The sequence below is a fragment of the Acipenser ruthenus genome, chromosome 10 (assembly GCF_902713425.1).
Source record: "Acipenser ruthenus chromosome 10, fAciRut3.2 maternal haplotype, whole genome shotgun sequence".
In the NCBI taxonomy this organism is placed as follows: domain Eukaryota; kingdom Metazoa; phylum Chordata; class Actinopteri; order Acipenseriformes; family Acipenseridae; genus Acipenser; species Acipenser ruthenus.
This window is the reverse complement of record NC_081198.1, coordinates 52,493,214-52,513,184: the sequence shown is the minus strand read 5'-3', so window position 1 is coordinate 52,513,184 and position 19,971 is coordinate 52,493,214. Positions and strand designations below refer to the sequence as shown.

Sequence of the window (19,971 nt, the reverse complement as noted above, 5' to 3'; positions counted from 1 at the left end):
AATGATTTGCTTTAACTCAGCTGTTGAAAGTAGCAGAACTGTAAACCACGTGTTGAATGTTCCCTAGAGAAAGTTTGTTTTTTTGTTTGTTATTTCTTAATGGGTTTTGAGATTTCCGGCCATGGTAGTAAACAAGCTAAAGATTTGTATTTCTTCATAAACATTTTATGTCCTGAGGGATGGAGATATATATATATATATATATATATATATATATATATATATATATATATATATATATATAGTAGCAATCTTGGTTCCCGCAGGCAGGTGCATCACACAGGGCGAGGCAATCCACACACAGGCGGAGGGCGGGGCGTGAACCCGGGACCTCTCGCACTAAAGCATAGCGCCGATACCGCTGTACAAAAGAGCCGGCTCCTTTGCAAGGAGCGTATATCGGGCTCATGTCTCCCTGCTGCTGCCTTCCCCCGTGCACGCTACAATATATATATATATATATATATATATATATATATATATATATATATATAAATTGCGTGAGAAATGTATTATTGGCCTCGCTCTCATTGATGATAGAACATTGGAGTGCACAAATGCTTTTTTCTTTTTTGTAATATATATATATATATATATATATATATATATATATATACATACAGTGTATATATACAGTGTGTATATATATAGTAAAAAAATAGGAAACAACAATCAGTTCTACATTATACAATCATTCATCACTGTAATAAAATGATTTCATTATTATTTTTCTAGTATTCAGGTGATGCAGTGACCTAGTTTTCAATTCGCTTGCCAATTTAAAGTATTTCATCCATATGAATCAATCAGAAAGTTTATCTAATTAACTTCAGTGTTGGTCGTGCATTCCAACTGGATGGCTAAACATACTAACCAGCAAAGGCTCCTTGTGCTCTGCAACGAAGGCACCCCCTTCACCTCACCCCATAGAGTGCCATCTCATCCACCCCTTCACCTCACCCCATGGAGTGCCCTCTCATCCACCCCTTCACCTCACCCCACAGTGCCATCTCATCCACCCCTTCACCTCACCCCATAGAGTGCCCTCTCATCCACCTCTTCACCTCACCCCACAGTGCCATCTCATCCACCCCTTCACCTCACCCCATAGAGTGCCCTCTCATCCACCCCTTCACCTCACCCCACAGTGCCATCTCATCCACCCCTTCACCTCACCCCATAGAGTGCCCTCTCATCCACCCCTTCACCTCACCCCATAGAGTGCCCTCTCATCCACCCCTTCACCTCACCCCATAGAGTGCCATCTCATTGAATTATAGGTGGCTAGAACATGCTGGTGGAAGGTGTGGATGTAGAAGCATTAATAAAACAGGATTTAGAAAGCAAAGCATGGGTTAATAAGTTAATGATTGTTTGTGTTTCAGATCGGGAATCTGAGCCGGGGTGATCGACAGGGTGAATGGGGTGGCTCGCTGCCCGTACGACCCCCGACACAACTCCACAGCGGTGGTGACATCACAGGGGGAGCTGTACGCCGCCACCGTCATCGACTTCTCCGGGCGAGACCCCGTCATCTACCGCAGCCTGGGGAACATGCCCCCGCTCCGCACGGCGCAGTACAACTCCAAATGGCTCAACGGTAGGGTGCCCAACAGAAACTGCTGTCCTCTGTTTTACTAATGAATATTTATTACATTGTGTTCTTGTATCTGCTAAACCATCCAGTCTGTATCCCTCAAGTGCGTGCAGGAGCGACACTGATTGCTATTTCACTGACTTGCAGATATTTCCACAGAAGAAGCTATCTGGACATGGTCATTTCAAAAGCAACACATTTATATTAAATATCTTAACATTCTAAAGGCCCCTTCTGCTCCAAAAGATTCTGTGCAATATTTATACTTCCCAGGAGGGGGTGCTGTGGTGTGTACCCGAGAGAGCGATTTATTAACTCGATTTCTGGTCCACAGTTACAGTGCAATGACCACCGTTTCTATTCTTGAAGCCAGAAGGAAAAGGGTTAACTTTCTTTGTCTAGGTTTCGTGATGAATTCTTTCTTTGTCTAGTTTTAGTGGTGCAGACTTAAATTACATGTAATGAGTAGGAAGCTTCAGCAGGGATTATGAATCACTGTGTTTTGTGAGACATACTCTATAGAAAATCTAATAGCAGCTTGATACAGAGGTGCTCAGGATTTTTCAAATGTGAGTTTGTTGCTGGCATGAAATGCTGGGGTATGTATTGGCAAGGAACAAGGATAATGGCCATTTTTCTCACTTCAAGTGCTTATGTTATTTCTGTCTCTGAGTGGGAGGCCTGCTGCTGCACCCCTGAAAGCCATTTAGCAGCTTTTCTTTTGGCACAGCAGCCTTTCTTGTCAATCATACCTTGAGAAATAAGAACCTGCAGGCCAGAGGTTATGAAACATCCAGAATTTATGGCATATGAATATTGAGACAAACAGAACCTGGAAGAATGAAGCTCCCCACAGGATGGATTTCAGCTGTTAAGATGCGTCTGCCCCTTTACCTCTCCCCAAGTAGCCTACGTTTAATAATGTAATTCAGCCCATTAGCCTCTACTGTGTATCTGTTGTAACCTTCATGTTAAACGGATGGTCCTTGCATGGACTGCTGTTTGTCTTATGGTAACCTCTCATTTTTGTTAGACGGATGATCGTATCAAATGTTGACATAAGTTGACATAACTTGGTTTGTTTCAAGTTACTCGAAGTTAATCGAGCAAAACTACATGAAATCACTTTTGTGTCAACATCACTGATGCCACTGGCGAGGGGAACACAGAAAGGAACTGCTGCTGGATTTTCAATTAACCCCAGACCTAAACACTCCAGAGAATATGTTGAGTAGAAATCCCCATACCGCTAACGGAGACTGGCTTGCCTGCTTGTGTTTTTTTGTTTAGAGCCCAACTTCATTGCTGCCTATGACATGGGCTTGTTCACCGTACTTCTTCCTGCGAGAGAACGCTGTGGAGCACGACTGTGGGAAGGTGGTGTACTCGCGGGTGGCGCGGGTCTGTAAGAACGACCTCGGGGGGAGGTTCCTGCTGGAGGACACATGGACCACCTTCATGAAGGCCAGGCTGAACTGCTCGCGCTCAGGAGAGATTCCCTTCTACTACAACGAGCTGCAGAGCACCTTCTACCTGCCCGAGCAGGACCTCCTCTATGGCATCTTCACCACTAACGTGTAAGAGCAGTGTGTGTGCATCACTGATGTGTAAGAGCAGTGTGTGTATGCATCACTGATGTGTAAGAGCAGTGTGTGTATGCATCACTGATGTGTAAGAGCAGTGTGTGTATGCATCACTGATGTGTAAGAGCAGTGTGTGTGCATCACTGATGTGTAAGAGCAGTGTGTGTATGCATCACTGATGTGTAAGAGCAGTGTGTGTATGCATCACTGATGTGTAAGAGCAGTGTGTGTATGCATCACTGATGTGTAAGAGCAGTGTGTGTATGCATCACTGATGTGTAAGAGCAGTGTGTGTATGCATCACTGATGTGTAAGAGCAGTGTGTGTGCATCACTAATGTGTAAGAGCAGTGTGTGTATGTATCACTGATGTGTAAGAGCAGCGTGTGTATGCATCACTGATGTGTAAGAGCAGTGTGTGTGCATCACTAATGTGTAAGAGCAGTGTGTGTATGTATCACTGATGTGTAAGAGCAGTGTGTGTGCATCACTAATGTGTAAGAGCAGTGTGTGTATGTATCACTGATGTGTAAGAGCAGTGTGTGTATGCATCACTGATGTGTAAGAGCAGCGTGTGTATGCATCACTGATGTGTAAGAGCAGTGTGTGTGCATCACTAATGTGTAAGAGCAGTGTGTGTATGTATCACTGATGTGTAAGAGCAGTGTGTGTGCATCACTAATGTGTAAGAGCAGTGTGTGTATGTATCACTGATGTGTAAGAGCAGTGTGTGTATGCATCACTGATGTGTAAGAGCAGTGTGTGTATGCATCACTGATGTGTAAGAGCAGTGTGTGTGCATCACTGATGTGTAAGAGCAGTGTGTGTGCATCACTGATGTGTAAGAGCAGTGTTGTGTATGCATCACTGATGTGTAAGAGCAGTGTGTGTGCATCACTAATGTGTAAGAGCAGTGTGTGTATGCATCACAAATGTGTAAGAGCAGTGTATGTATGCATCACTGATGTGTAAGAGCAGCGTGTAGCTTCACTAGTTTTGAAGAGCAGTGTGCGCTCCTCCATTTGGGATCTCATTGGGAATCTCGGGTTAGAGTTTTCTTTTAGCTGTAGATTACAGCTGCCAATAATGTTTGCTTTATGGTTTGTGAGCAGCGATTTAGAATACTCTCAAAATAATGTGAAACACATGGGATTCATTTTTAGCTTTTAAAAATATATATTATTATTAATAATAATAATAATAATAATAATAATAATAATTTGCATTTTGGGTTTTACTTTCATCAGTAGCGGTATTTATTTTCAGAAATCTCTTTTCTTCTTGTAATGTGGTCTTCTCTGAAAGGTACTTGTAAAGAGATTGCACCTTGCCACCAGAATGACTTTGAAACATTATTTATTTATTGAGAGGCTTCTGTAACTGAATAGCAGATAAACGCATACAGCAGCACATTAAAAACTGAAAGTAAATCCTTCAGGTCACAGTGCTTCCAAACAGAGCGCTTTCAAATAGAGCGTTTCCAAACGCTGCGCTTTCAAGCAAACACAAAGCAATGAAATGCCGAGCGTCTCGTCACAAACCCCTTCAGCAGCGTTAGTGCTGAGAAATTGGAATTCATGTATCCGTAAGCGCATCTTGTGAGAATCCTTTGCTTTTGTTTTTTGTCCATCATTTGCTTTACCGTGGTGCCCAGGGACAGCTTTCCAAACATATCTTTTATAAACCAGCTCCTGATTCCCCCTGGCAATAGCACCTCATCAGCAGCTTGTTTTGTTTCACCTTCATACAGTTCCCACATTTGCAATAGCAACTCAGCCTCCCAATGGGTTAACCTGCACAGTGTTGCTGGTAGACAGAATGGAATAGCCTTCGTCTTACCACAGGGGAAAGACTCATTCTGCTCATGACCATGATAGCTTCACTAATAGAATATGGTAATGTAATCATAAGTGCAGTATCTCCGACTGCCTGAAATAAATTGCACACCTTCCACTCCAGCGCCTTGGGTTTTGTTCTAAATAGACCATGTACAAAGCGCCCCTCCTCTTTCTGATCTGCTCAGAGGCTTGGCTCCTGAGTCCAGATTCTTTCTGTTGCTGTGCTTCAAGTATCGAAGCAGGACAGGCCCTTTTTAATTTACTGTACTTCTTATTGCGATCTCCCCTGTGAATGCCTGGAGGAAACCGCACACACTGATTAGGCTGCTGGTGCTTCACAGTTATAGTGGGGGTTTTCTTGTGCTCGGGACTGTAACGGAACACTGAAAACCTGTCCTTTCACGCACACGTTTGCAGGAAAGCTCTGTTTTGCCTCAAGATTATCTCGGTGCTTACAGTTGTCCTGACAATCTGGCATGTGCGGAGGTCATGTTTATTTGATATTTTACTACTTCTATTTCATCGCTTACATTCTCAAGCCATATGGCTTAAGTATACAGTAATGATATGGCAGCAGTGTGGAGTAGTGGTTAGGGCTCTGGACCCTTGACCGGAGGGTCGTGGGTTCAATCCCTGGTAGGGGACACTGCTGCTGTACCCTTGAGCAACGTACTTTACCTAAATTGCTCCAGTAAAAACCCAACTGATTAAATGGGTAATTGTATATAAAAATAATGTGATATCTTGTAACAATTGTAAGTCACCCTGGATAAGGGCGTCTGCTAAGAAATAAATAATAATAATGATAATAATAATGATATATGGTTGCGTATGAATGAATTTGCTGAACAAGACTACACCCTAAACCATAAGCTAGCCAGTGTTAAGACAGGGACAGGCTTGTCAGGACTGCTCGAGTCAGCCTAGGTTTTTGAATGCGTTCCCAAGGCCAGCAGACAGCCAGTATAAAGAAGCATAGTAACCTTCTAGCTAAACACAAGTACCCTGTGAAATGGAGATATGGACGCACCAGGGAGAAGTCTGCCTCAGCAATACTACTGTGACATTTACAAAGTGATTTGCTACACTGCTGGGCAAAAAATTTGGGCTGGGGTCAGGAAATGGCTTTGTCATCGCTGCTGGCAGTGTTTGCTTATGCAGTGCAGAACGCTTCATACAGCTAGCCCTGTGCAAATTGCTTCATAGCCATTAGACACTGCGCTGCTGCTTCAGAGTGCATCGCTGGCTTAGGCTTTTAACCTTGTTTTACATTAGGCCATTCATGCAGGCATTTGAAGTATTAGTGTTACCATCAAGGAGCTGTAAGTGTATCTGTATCTAACAGCTGCAAAAAATCAATACAGTGTAGTGTGCAAAAAAATATAGAGGAGTGTATAATGGTCTTGGAATTGCCACATTCAAGAGCTGTGGATAGATAATCTGTCTTGGAATTCATGCCTCCTTTTTGATACATCATGTAAAGTTAGTTTTGCAATACAAGTGATACATGATGACTCTTTACTCCCCTGCTGCTGAGATGGTAAATATGTATAATATATATACAACACAAAAACCTTTTCATGCTCTTTCTTAAGCATCGTCAGATATCAAGGTTTCAGTCTGTACATGCCGTCCAGATTGAGATCAGTGTACGCACTGAAACTTTGATGTCTGCTTTCTGATGTCCTGGATTTCAGTAAATCACCATTCTGCTGGAGTCTTTTCTATGTAGACAGGCCAGCGCAACTTTCAAGCAAACTCACCTGTAGTGCAGATGGTGCTGAGGATCAATCCTGGTTGCAGTTACCTGCCCTGGACCTTTCTTCTGCCCTGCAGATGTTCAGCACAATGATTTCTTTTATTGAAGCATAGTAATAAGCAGCTACAATCTCTAGGAAAATAAACAAGTACCTGTATTCCAGTTCTTGCACTTAACACTTAGAGATATGAATGAAATGACCAACTTCATCGGTCTGCATCCAGATACACCACCAATCAACGGCATATGTATTCAAACCAGGGCAAGACAAGAACTCATTGCTTGCACATCCAAACACTGTAGGGACATTACATTACAAAGAGAGCAAGGCATCGTGTATGCAGTGTTCAATATGTAATACCTGTGGAACATGAGAATAACTTCTCCATGCTTGCCCATACTTACACTATCATTATAAGCGCACAGTACAGAAGGGAGAATGCGCATGGATTACAATGTAATAGTCCAAGGGGTCTGTGATTTATTTTCTTTAATTTAAATTCATATATATATATATATATATATATATATATATATAAATTGCAGATGCAAGCTCTAGGTAGATCCCCCTGTCATGGTTTATGAGCTCGCACACAGACACACTCCGCAAGCCCCTAGAAGCCCCTGCTGAAAAGTTAGGAGGTGTGCTACAGAGAGAAAGCATTGCTCAGATTCATTAGAGCATGCTGCTGCTGTTAGGAGGTGTGCTACAGAGAGAAAGCATTGCTCAGATTCATTAGAACATGCTGCTGCTGTTAGGAGGTGTGCTACAGAGAGAAAGCATTGCTCAGATTCATTAGAACATGCTGCTGCTGTTAGGAGGTGTGCTACAGAGAGAAAGCATTGCTCAGATTCATTAGAGCGTGCTGCTGCTGTTAGGAGGTGTGCTACAGAGAGAAAGCATTGCTCAGATTCATTAGAGCGTGCTGCTGCTGTTAGGAGGTGTGCTACAGAGAGAAAGCATTGCTCAGATTCATTAGAACGTGCTGCTGCTGTTAGGAGGTGTGCTACAGAGAGAAAGCATTGCTCAGATTCATTAGAGCATGCTGCTGCTGTTAGGAGGTGTGCTACAGAGAGAAAGCATTGCTCAGATTCATTAGAACATGCTGCTGCTGTTAGGAGGTGTGCTACAGAGAGAAAGCATTGCTCAGATTCATTAGAGCATGCTGCTGCTGTTAGGAGGTGTGCTACAGAGAGAAAGCATTGCTCAGATTCATTAGAGCGTGCTGCTGCTGTTAGGAGGTGTGCTACAGAGAGAAAGCATTGCTCAGATTCATTAGAACGTGCTGCTGCTGTTAGGAGGTGTGCTACAGAGAGAAAGCATTGCTCAGATTCATTAGAGCATGCTGCTGCTGTTAGGAGGTGTGCTACAGAGAGAAAGCATTGCTCAGATTCATTAGAGCATGCTGCTGCTGTTAGGAGGTGTGCTACAGAGAGAAAGCATTGCTCAGATTCATTAGAGCGTGCTGCTGCTGTTAGGAGGTGTACTACAGAGAGAGAGCATTGCTCAGATTCATTAGAACATGTTGCTGCTGTTTTGTCGCTCAGTAAGTTTTCTTTCTCTTTCTTTAATCTGCAGTAATAGCATTGCTGCTTCAGCAGTTTGCTCTTTCAATCTCAGCGCTATAACCCAGGCGTTTAATGGACCTTTCCGCTATCAGGAAAACCCACGGTCCACATGGCTGCCTACACCGAACCCCATTCCCAACTTCCAGGTACGCTTTGCATCGGACTCAACCTGAGTCAGCATTTCTTGCATTGGTGTCTTCACTGCATTTGTTTAACACTTCCTTGATAACGGAAACATAACCGCTTTTAATGATTTGTAAACGCAATGCAGTGCAGTTGTTTTTTGCACTGGTGTCTTCACTGAGTTTTCTTTCTATAATGTGTCTGGTATCTTCCCAGTGCGGCACAGTGAATGACAACACTCCCAATGAGAACCTGACAGAGCGCAGCCTGCAGGACGCACAGCGCTTGTTCCTCATGAACGACGTGGTGCAGCCCGTCTCCGTGGACCCCCTCGTCACTCAGGACAACGTCCGCTTCTCCAAGCTGGTGGTGGACATCGTCCAGGGCAGGGACACCCTGCACCACGTCATGTACATCGGGACCGGTAAGAGGAGCTCACACACTCGTACACTCACAAACACTGCTGCTTTTTTGTTGTTTTGGTTCAGTGATTTTTGTTCTTACCCAATCAGAATACGGCACCATCCTGAAGGTGCTGGCTACGTCCAATAAGAGCCTGCGGGGGTGTTTCCTGGAGGAAATGCAGCTGCTTCCGCCGGGTCAGCGCGAACCAATCCTGAGCCTCCAGATCCTGCACAGCGATAGGTCACTTTTCGTGGGCTTGAACAGGAATGTGCTGAAGATCCCCCTGGAAAGGTGTTCCAATTACAAAACTGAACGGTGAGGAAACGCTGCAGTGGAGGGGCGCAGTGGCAGGCAGCGGCGATGCGCGGAGAGGAGGGGTGGCGAGCAGCGGCGATGCGCGGAGAGGAGGGGTGGCAAGCAGCGGCGATGCGCAGAGAGGAGGGGGTGGCGAGCAGCGGCGATGCGCGGAGAGGAGGGGTGGCGAGCAGCGGCGATGCGCGGAGAGGAGGGGGTGGCGAGCAGCGGCGATGCGCGGAGAGGAGGGGTGGCGAGCAGCGGCGATGCGCGGAGAGGAGGGGTGGCGAGCAGCGGCGATGCGCGGAGAGGAGGGGTGGCGAGCAGCGGCGATGAGAGGAGGGGTGGCGAGCAGTGGCGATGCGCGGAGAGGAGGGGTGGCGAGCAGCGGCGATGCGCGGAGAGGAGGGGTGGCGAGCAGCGGCGATGCGTGGAGAGGAGGGGGTGGCGAGCAGCGGCGATGCGCGGAGAGGAGGGGGTGGCGAGCAGCGGCGATGCGTGGAGAGGAGGGGGTGGCGAGCAGCGGCGATGAGAGGAGGGGTGGCGAGCAGTGGCGATGCGCGGAGAGGAGGGGTGGCGAGCAGCGGCGATGCGCAGAGAGGAGGGGTGGCGAGCAGTGCTGACACACGGGGGCACTCCCCTTTCCATGCACTTCACTGGTCAGGTTTTGTTTTCAATGAAAGTTTGTAAAGTTTCAGCCAGCCTCCCCTCCCCGCCCTCCCCCCTAGCTGTGTGTAATTGTGAGTTTTATATATAATATAGCCCTGTTCCATACCAGACGGCCGTTGTGCAGGATAATCACCTCAGCGGCCACCTTGGGAACGAACGGGTTCTTTTCAAATTGAATGTAATGACTTCCTCCCGACTCTACTCTGAAATCCCTGGACAGAGAACTTGCATTGTTGGGATTGTCTGGGTCCCCCAGCAGGTTATTATTGACCTTGATGAATGAGATGTCATGTGGCTGTGATTCGTGTTCCAGTTTAAAATAAAGCAGCAGGCCTAGAGAGAACTCTGCTCCTCACTAACTCTCTCAAACTTCTAGTTTCCTTGTTATTCCTTTAGAGAGAATTTAAACCACAGTACCTGCATAGCTTGCTTTAACTGTTACTTTAAAGAAATGTCAGCACTGTGGTAGTGGTGGTAGTGCCATTGTTTCTACAGTAGTACAAAAGCATATTTTCATTTCTTAATGGGTTTGTTTATATAAACACTAATATATATTTTAAATAAAGTGTATGGATTAAATGAGTAAACTACCCATGAACGATAAAGTGGTGTGCCTTTTTATATGCATAAAGAAAAGCTAAATGGTTCACAAGAAAGGAACTTGTTTATGAATCAGTGTCTTAAAAGTCCATTGTACATGTGGTTGTGCTTAGTGGAATTAAACATGACCTCTTAAATCGTCACTTCCTCTCAGTCCCTCAGAGCGCTGCCGTCACTGTGCTGCTAGGAGACTCATTCACTTTCCTGCATCTCTAATTCTGGGAACAGAATGACAGTGAATGTATCATCTATCAGCTTCATCTGTCATTAATTCAGTTTGGTAAATGTCTCTGATTCCGCTGTTGGAAAGTTCCGGTTTTGGTCTCCTGATGTTTAGCTTGCCCCCCCCCCAGTACATCAAGACTAACAAACCGAACGTCACGACCGTGACGTCAGACAAGCTGCTCACATTATGTCTGCATGATGGATATGCGTCTTGGTTTCTTTAGTTTCAGATTAACCAGTTTGGCTGAAGCTGAACAGAAAGGTATGTAGTAATAGAGATCAGTACCCATTGCAAACCACACTGCGTTTGTGGGGGAACCTCTTGAGATAGGACTGGTGAACTGAATGTGTGCGAGAGCATCTGTTTCAGTGCCTTCAGTGAGCAGCAGGTTAGGAGGGGTATTTTAATAAGCTTCTGGGAATGGAAATAGACTCCCATTGTATTTCAGTTGGAGTCAGCTAGGAGAATTGAGAGAGCCCCAGCACAGAGCAGCTAGCAGTGAAGAGATTGGAGAATTGAGAGAGCCCCAGCATAGAGCAGCTAGCAGTGAAGAGATTGGTGAATTGAGAGAGCCCCAGCATAGAGCAGCTAGCAGTGAAGAGATTGGTGAATTGAGAGAGCCCCAGCACAGAGCAGCTAGCAGTGAAGAGATTGGTGAATTGAGAGAGCCCCAGCATAGAGCAGCTAGCAGTGAAGAGATTGGTGAATTGAGAGAGCCCCAGCATAGAGCAGCTAGCAGTGAAGAGATTGGTGAATTGAGAGAGCCCCAGCATAGAGCAGCTAGCAGTGAAGAGATTGGAGAAAAAAAAGAAAAGTAATCAAACTCAGAAAAGTATTTATTACTGGTAGCAGAGTGTTTTGATTACAGACTTGTTTCCTCTGGCACAGGCCCCGAGATTAAAGCAGTTTCTATCTTGAGGTTTGATTCATTGCTAGGGAGGCTTGTATTTCCTACAAGCCAATACGTGCCCCCTGGAAAGTGAAAACCTACTTAACTCTTTTATTTATGTCAGTGTTATAACTTTCTGACTGGCTTGTCACTAAAGTTATCCCTGCAGTATTTTTTCCAGTCTCTAATGTAATAACTTCCTGGTTCCACAACCCTCTGAAAACCATGCCCTCTGGTTTTAAAAAGCAACGCTGTTTGTATTACTTGGCTGCCTGCCACCTTGTTATTTTTTATGAAGCAAGTTAACATGAGGAGATGTTCTCAATATGCCTAAGGGTCAATTAGATTTGAAAGCCTGATTTAACATGTATTATATAGCCAGCCTTGATCGTGTTTGATTCGTTATAAAGGAGAAGTTGTGCTGCTGTAGCTGCTGATCTACAGGACGCTGCATTGACACAGTCTGCTGCCTGCAGGAATATACAGACAAACAGACTAGTCTCTCTCTGTCTGATCTAAAGGACACTGCATTGACACAGTCTGCTGCCTGCAGAAATATACACGCAGACGGACAGACTAGTCCTCTCCGTCTAATGGCAGCGCAAACCCACTGGCCCAGCTGCTGTGACAGAATTGGAAGTGTAGTTTCACTGTTACAGAATTGGGAGTGTAGTTTCACTGAGCAGAATTGGAAGTGTAGTTATGAGCATCTATTACAGGGTCTGAATATTGACACATGCATTATTAAAATGCATGGTTCAGTTGCTGGGTATTCTCCTTCGGTCAACAAGTGTAAAAATCTTTTCCCAATGAAGTGAACCCCGGGTTTATGTATCGGGACGTCTCGCAGCAGTAAATTCACTGGACTCCCTGTGTGTGTGTGTTGGGTAGTAAATTCACTGGATTCCCTGTGTGTGTGTGTTGGGTAGTAAATTCACTGGACTCCCTGTGTGTGTGTGTTGGGTAGTAAATTCACTGGACTCCCTTTGTGTGTGTGTGTTGGGTAGTAAATTCACTGGACTCCCTTTGTGTGTGTGTGTTGGGTAGTAAATTCACTGGACTCCCTGTGTGTGTGTGTTGGGTAGTAAATTCACTGGATTCCCTGTGTGTGTGTGTTGGGTAGTAAATTCACTGGACTCCCTGTGTGTGTGTGTGTTGGGTAGTAAATTCACTGGACTCCCTGTGTGTGTGTGTTGGGTAGTAAATTCACTGGACTCCCTTTGTGTGTGTATGTGTTGGGTAGTAAATTCACTGGACTCCCTGTGTGTGTGTGTTGGGTAGTAAATTCACTAGACTCCCTTTGTGTGTGTGTGTTGGGTAGTAAATTCACTGGACTCCCTGTGTGTGTGTGTTGGGTAGTAAGCTTCAGGAGTGATGGCCTTTGCCATAAAACTGCATACTCTGTTCTTTACTACTTGTTCAAATCAGGAATATTGTATGTATTAGTGTCTATAAATAAGAACAAATAAAAAACATTTTTTAGCCTAGTTTTGAAAAAATATGTATTATTAGTAGTAGTCGTAGTAGTATTGTATTATTAGTGTGTGTATTGGTGAATTAGTATTAGAATTAACTGGCAGTGTATCTCTGTCCCCACTAATTTACATGAATGTTTGAATTTTCATTCAAATCCTACACCGTCATATTTTTTAGTGCTTAGACTTTAACTTACAGTGGCTCTCAAAAGTATTCACCCCCCCCCATGGACTTTTCCACATTTTATTGTGTTAGAACATGGAATCAAAATGGATTTAATTAGGAGTTTTTGCCACTGATCAACACAAAAAAAGTCCATAATGTCAAAGTGAAAAATAAAATCTACAAATTGTTCTAAATTAAATTACAAATGTAAAACAGAAAATAATTGATTGTAGAAGTATTCACCCCCTTTGCTATGACACACCTAAATAAGCTCTGGTGCAACCAATTGTCTTTAGAAGTCACATAATTAGTTGAATGGAGTCCACCTGTGTGCAATTAAGGTGTTTCACATGATTTCAGGTTAAATACACCTGTCTCTGGGAGGTCCCACAGTTGGTAAGTACATTTCCTAACAAAAACTACATCATGAAGACGAAGGAACATTCAAAGCAAATCCGGAATAAGGTTCTTCAAAAGCACCAATCAGGTGTAGGATATAAGAACATTTCCAAGGCACTGAATATCCCCCGGAGCACAGTAAAGTCCATTATTAAGAAATGGAGAGAATATGGCACAACTGTGAATCTGTCTAGAACAGGCCGTCCTCAAAAACTGAGTATCGGGGCGAGAAGGGCACTAGTCAGGGAGGCCACCAAGAGGCCTATGGCAACTCTAAAGGAGTTACAGTGTTCCACGGCTGAGCTGGGAGACACTGTGCGTACAACAACAATAGCCCGGGTGCTTCACAAAACTGGCCTTTATGGGAGAGTGGCAAAAAGAAAGCCATTGTTGAAAAAAACTCACATCAAATCTCGGCTAGAGTTTGCCAGAAGGCATGTGGGAGACTCTGAGACCAAGTGGAAGAAGATTCTATGGTCTGATGAGACCAAAATAGAGCTTTTTGGCCTCAACGCTAAGCGCTATGTTTGGCGCAAGCCTAACACCGCACATCATCCTGAGAACACCATCCCTACCGTGAAGCATGGTGGTGGCAGCATCATGCTATGGGGATGCTTCTCTGCGTCAGGGCCTGGAAAGCTCGTGAAGATAGAGGGCAAAGTGGATGCAGCAAAGTACAGAGAAATCCAGGAGGAAAATCTGCTGAAGTCTGCAAGAGACCTGGGACTTGGGAGAAGATTCATCTTCCAGCAGGACAATGACCCATACATACACCCAAACATACAGCCAAAACCACACTGGAGTGGCTTAAAAGCAAAAAGGTCAATGTCCTGGAGTGGCCCAGTCAAGCCCGGACCTCAATCCAATTAAGAATATGTGGAAAGAGTTGAAAATTGCTGTTCACCAAAGGTCCCCATACAACTTGACAGAGCTTGAGCAATTTTGCAAAGAAGAATGGGCAAAAATTGCAGTGTCCAGATGTGTAAAGCTGGTAGAGACTTATCCAAATACACTCATGGCTGTAATTACTGCCAAAGGTGCCTCTATCAAATATTGACTCAAGGGGGTGAATACTTATGCAATCAATTATTTTCTGTTTTGTATTTGTAATTAATTTAGAACAATTTGTAGATTTTATTTTTCACTTTGACATTATGGACTTTTTTTGTGTTGATCAGTGGCAAAAACTCCTAATTAAATCCATTTTGATTCCATGTTCTAACACAATAAAATGTGGAAAAGTCCAAGGGGGGGTGAATACTTTTGAGAGCCACTGTAAGTGCACAAGACTTTGAAATAGCACATGACATATAAACCTACTGCCTTCCCACTCTGACATGAGGAGTGAAAGGCATGCCTGTCAGGACCTGCTCTCCCTGCAGCCTGCGGCCCCTCCACTGTAACAATGATTTAAACCAGGGCTGATCTCGATGACTGGGTTAGCATTCCCTCCAGTCCCATAGACCGCAGCGTTGTTTTTATCAGAGCCTCAATGAGCTTGGCGTGGAGCCAGCGTAACAGGAAGCTCCTGTCCAGGATGTGATTGATGCCTTATCATGGCTGGTTCACTCTGACAAATTGAAAAGTCTCAGTTTCCATCGCGGGTGACAGCACTCGGCACTCTGTCCTCTTTGAGGAGGGATCTTCAGGGTTGGGTGGACCAGTGCTCCTGAGGCTCAGGAGCATTGGCGCCTTTGTTCCTTCGGGCTGTGCCAGTTACCACATGGCTTGGGACAGACAGCTTTATTACATTCATGTAGAATTGTTTTCAGTGAATTGCTTAGCAATTGGACTATATATTTAAGAAGTATATAGTCAGTTTCATTGCTGGATTGCATGCTCCACAATTAAACATTGTCTTCAGCATTATGCAGTTGTTTGTTTACCCCTTCAAGCTATTTTTTCTCCCCCAGTTTGTTTTTTCCAAGGTAACCTTTGCCCGTTCCAGTAGTTTTATTTATTGAGCAATCATGGAGAAGCCCATTCCTTTTAATGCTGTTTTATAGTCCATGTGTTTCCTTCCTGCAGCATCTGTTTGGGTGCCCGGGATCCATACTGTGGCTGGGATAGCAAGCAGAGACGCTGCACCACTATTGAGGACAGCTCCAACATGAGCCAGTGGAGCCAGAACATCACAGAGTGCCCGGTGAGTGCATGTTACTAGCACAGGAACAGCTCCAACATGAGCCAGTGGAGCCAGAACATCACAGAGTGCCCGGTGAGTGCATGTTACTAGCACAGGAACAGCTCCAACATGAGCCAGTGGAGCCAGAACATCACAGAGTGCCCGGTGAGTGCATGTTACTAGCACAGGAACAGCTCCAACATGAGCCAGTGGAGCCAGAACATCACAGAGTGCCCGGTGAGTGCATGTTACTAGCACAGGAACAGCTTCAACATGAGCCAGTGGAGCCAGAACATCACAGAGTGCCCGGTGAGTGCATGTTACTAGCACAGGAACAGCTCCAACATGAGCCAGTGGAGCCAGAACATCACAGAGTGCCCGGTGAGTGCATGTTACTAGCACAGGAACAGCTTCAACATGAGCCAGTGGAGCCAGAACATCACAGAGTGCCCGGTGAGTGCATGTTACTAGCACAGGAACAGCTCTAACATGAGTCACATCATCACAGAGTGCCCGGTGAGTGCATGTTACTAGCACGGGAACAGCTCTAACATGAGTCGCATCATCACAGAGTGCCTGGTGAGTGCATGTTACTAGCATGGGAACAGCTCTAACATGAGTCACATCATCACAAAGTGCCCGGTGAGTGCATGTTACTAGCACAGGAACAGCTCTAACATGAGTCACATCATCACAAAGTGCCCGGATGGCCAGATCCAAGCTGTCATAAATTATAAACCCTGTTATTTTGTTCAGCTCACTGTGAAAATAAGAAAGGCAGCATCTTTCTTTTGTGGGACACCATATGTCCCTTAAAGGGTTAACACTGTTAGCTATCATCTTTTTTTTGGTGAAACATCCTTACCAAAAGAGCTTGAGGAAATCTCAATCTCGGCCAAGGTCTTTTTTTTTTACTGGTGCTTCTGATTTGTTAAAGGCTTTATCTTAAGAACAGTTTTTTAGGTTTAGTTTCCCATTATTTAGTGTGTGTGTACTGTATAGTCACCCATGAGTTAGTAATCACACAAAACATGAAAAAAGCAAGCAAAGAGAAATTCCTCAGGAAATGTATACAATGTATTCTCATAACTGTGTACTTAACCCATGTTGTATGTATATACCATACATCAGGTCTGTAGAAAATATAATGTGCACCCCTGCCATGTTCTAAAACGTGCCTGACCTGTCCTTCAGGGGGCTGCTTTAAAACATACACACGTTCCAGAGACCAAGAGCTCTGTTCTGTGAATGCACAGGGCTTTGCAGTTTCATTGTTATCTCTATTCTGTGAATGCACAGGGCTTTGCAGTTCTGTCATTGTTATCTCTATTCTGTGAATGCACAGGGCTTTGTAGTTCTGTCATTGTTATCTCCTATTCTGTGAATGCACAGGGCTTTGCAGTTTCATTGTTATCTCTATTCTGTGAATGCACAGGGCTTTGCAGTTTCATTGTTATCTCTATTCTGTGAATGCACAGGGCTTTGCAGTTTCATTGTTATCTCTATTCTGCAAAGCCCTGTGCATTCACAGTTCTGTCATTGTTATCTCCTATTCTGTGAATGCACAGTGCTTTGCAGTTTCATTGTTATCTCTATTCTGTGAATGCACAGGGCTTTGCAGTTTCATTGTTATCTCTATTCTGTGAATGCACAGGGCTTTGCAGTTTCATTGTTATCTCTATTCTGCAAAGCCCTGTGCATTCACAGTTCTGTCATTGTTATCTCCTATTCTGTGAATGCACAGGGCTTTGCAGTTTCATTGTTATCTCTATTCTGTGAATGCACAGGGCTTTGCAGTTTCATTGTTATCTCTATTCTGTGAATGCACAGGGCTTTGCAGTTTCATTGTTATCTCTATTCTGCAAAGCCCTGTGCATTCACAGTTCTGTCATTGTTATCTCCTATTCTGTGAATGCACAGGGCTTTGCAGTTTCATTGTTATCTCTATTCTGTGAATGCACAGGGCTTTGCACTTTCATTGTTATCTCTATTCTGTGAATGCACAGGGCTTTGCACTTTCATTGTTATCTCTATTCTGTGAATGCACAGGGCTTTGCAGTTCTGTCATTGTTATCTCCTATTCTGTGAATGCACAGGGCTTTGCAGTTTCATTGTTATCTCTATTCTGTGAATGCACAGGGCTTTGCAGTTCTGTCATTGTTATCTCTAAAGCAGAGCCTTCTGCCCTATGATTAGTAATATCATCAAGCTGCAAGGCCTTTGTTTCTGAAGTTTAGAAACTTCCCTTTTTATAATTTAGATGCATTGTTCTTATCAGACCCTGATCACTGCTTGACCGTCCCCATGAAATAATTACACAGGTGAAGAACTTAACTGCGAACGGTGCCTTTGGGCCCTGGTCACCATGGCAACAGTGCAAGCACTATGATGGCGACACTACCGGGGCCTGCATGTGCCGCTCCAGGTCATGTGACAGCCCGCCCCCTCTCTGCGGAGGCAGTGACTGTGAGGGACCCCCCATGGAAGTCTCCAACTGCTCCAGGTAACGAAGACGCGGGTACTGTGTGTGGGTCTGTGTTAAGAAGCAGAGCCAGCGAAATGTAATTTAATTTCTCGTGGAGTCTGTCCAGTGTGGCATCCCAGTGCAGGTGCCCAACAGTAGTAGTTGGTTAGCAGCTCTTGTTCTTGTGTCTCGTGAATACAGAGCAGTAGTAACTGATACCCTCTGGAAGTGTGCAGGTTTATAATATGAGCCTAGAGGTATCCTCTGTGAAAAAAACAAAAAAAACAATACATTTAAATACATGCCGCTAGTCCTGAGGGAAGAGAATGTGTTTCCTGAGCGTCTGGGATTGCTGGAGGTGACCAGGCAGCATCCCGACACCCCGAGCTTGGCTGAGGTCTCATTTGGAAAAGGCAGCTACTGGCATCCAAGTGGTCGCTTGAATATTCTGGAATGAAAATAGTTATTTTTGAGCATCTGGGGCTGTATGAAAACACAGTGAAACATTTACCTCTGAATCCATTCCCTCCCTTTTCAAGCCTTCTACTGAAGGAGCTGCTTTCTTTCTCCGATGCCAGTGTTTTTAAAGGCCAGGTTACCCCTGCATTTGCTGCAGGCCCCACTTTCTGTCCAAGTCTGTGTTTGCAGGCATGACCAAGTTATAATGATTGAGAAATGTCCTCTTCAGGGCTCTGCACAAACAGAGAGCAGCATTTTATCCTCTACACAACTCTGTGAGATTAAAAGGCAGTTTTCTGAATTAGATTGGCTCTTACTGGGACTTGCAATTAAATCATGAAACTGCAACTCCAGAACAAAGCACTTTTGCAAATTGAGCAGCATTCCCTCACTTGAACTTAACACATTCCAGTTCCAGTCTCTATCAGCAATGCATTTTAATTAACAGAATATTAGAAAAGCAAATTGGTGAATGCTATGGTAAGGGCTTTACAACAAGGGCTTTAACACACAAGGAGGCAGTGCTCAGCAAAGCTGAGATCTCAAGTCCTTGCTTCCGTACTGTATTGAAGCTGAGATCTCAAGTCCTTGCTTCCGTACTGTATTGAAGCTGAGATCTCAAGTCCTTGCTTCCGTACTGTATTGAAGCTGAGATCTCAAGTCCTTGCTTCCGTACTGTATTGAAGCTGAGATCTCAAGTCCTTGCTTCCGTACTGTATTGAAGCTGAGATCTCAAGCCCTTGCTTCTGTACTGTATTGAAGTTGAAGGACTCTTCAGTAAGCCAGTCAGCAGGGAGCACAGGGCCCTGCTCGTGCTGACCGCTGTCTTCCACTCTGTGTAGGAATGGTGGCTGGACGCCATGGTCATCGTGGGATCAGTGCAGCACTACATGTGGGATCGGCTTCCAGGTCCGGCAGCGATCCTGCAGTAACCCCTCCCCGCGGCACGGGGGCAGAGTCTGTGTGGGGCAGAGCCGAGAGGAGAGGTAAGGGTGCCTTCTTAGTGAGCTGCTCTTGTTGACTGTCTCTTTCTGTATCTCCTCACATTGACTGATGTTGATTCAAGCTTGACTTATGAAAGGTGTGCACTGCAGGGCAGGACTGACCGTTTGTTCTTTTTTCAATAGGTTCTGCAATGAGAAGAGTCCATGTCCATTGCCCATATTTTGGTCATCATGGGGATCGTGGACCAAATGTAGCGCAGAGTGTGGCGGAGGGATACATTCCAGAGTCCGGAACTGTGAAAATGGGAACAGCTGTCCAGGGTGTGCTTTGGTAAGTGTGAAAGAAGCCAGTTAGCAGCTTATCTTCCTGTCATACATGTTAATGAGG

The 19,971-nt window shown here is 44.7% G+C and overlaps 1 protein-coding gene across 1 annotated transcript in view; it reads left to right on the top strand.

Annotated features, from left to right (window-relative positions):
• The window catches only part of LOC117412131 (semaphorin-5B-like), a 78,444-nt gene that overhangs the window by 46,699 nt on the left and 11,774 nt on the right, over nucleotides 1–19,971 (top strand). The window contains 11 exon segments of the mRNA XM_059031335.1: nucleotides 1,386–1,403; nucleotides 1,405–1,600; nucleotides 2,888–2,928; nucleotides 2,930–3,174; nucleotides 8,356–8,491; nucleotides 8,685–8,892; nucleotides 8,981–9,188; nucleotides 15,620–15,737; nucleotides 18,038–18,219; nucleotides 19,482–19,625; nucleotides 19,767–19,914. Of these exon segments, the coding sequence (XP_058887318.1) occupies nucleotides 1,386–1,403; nucleotides 1,405–1,600; nucleotides 2,888–2,928; nucleotides 2,930–3,174; nucleotides 8,356–8,491; nucleotides 8,685–8,892; nucleotides 8,981–9,188; nucleotides 15,620–15,737; nucleotides 18,038–18,219; nucleotides 19,482–19,625; nucleotides 19,767–19,914 (1,644 nt within the window).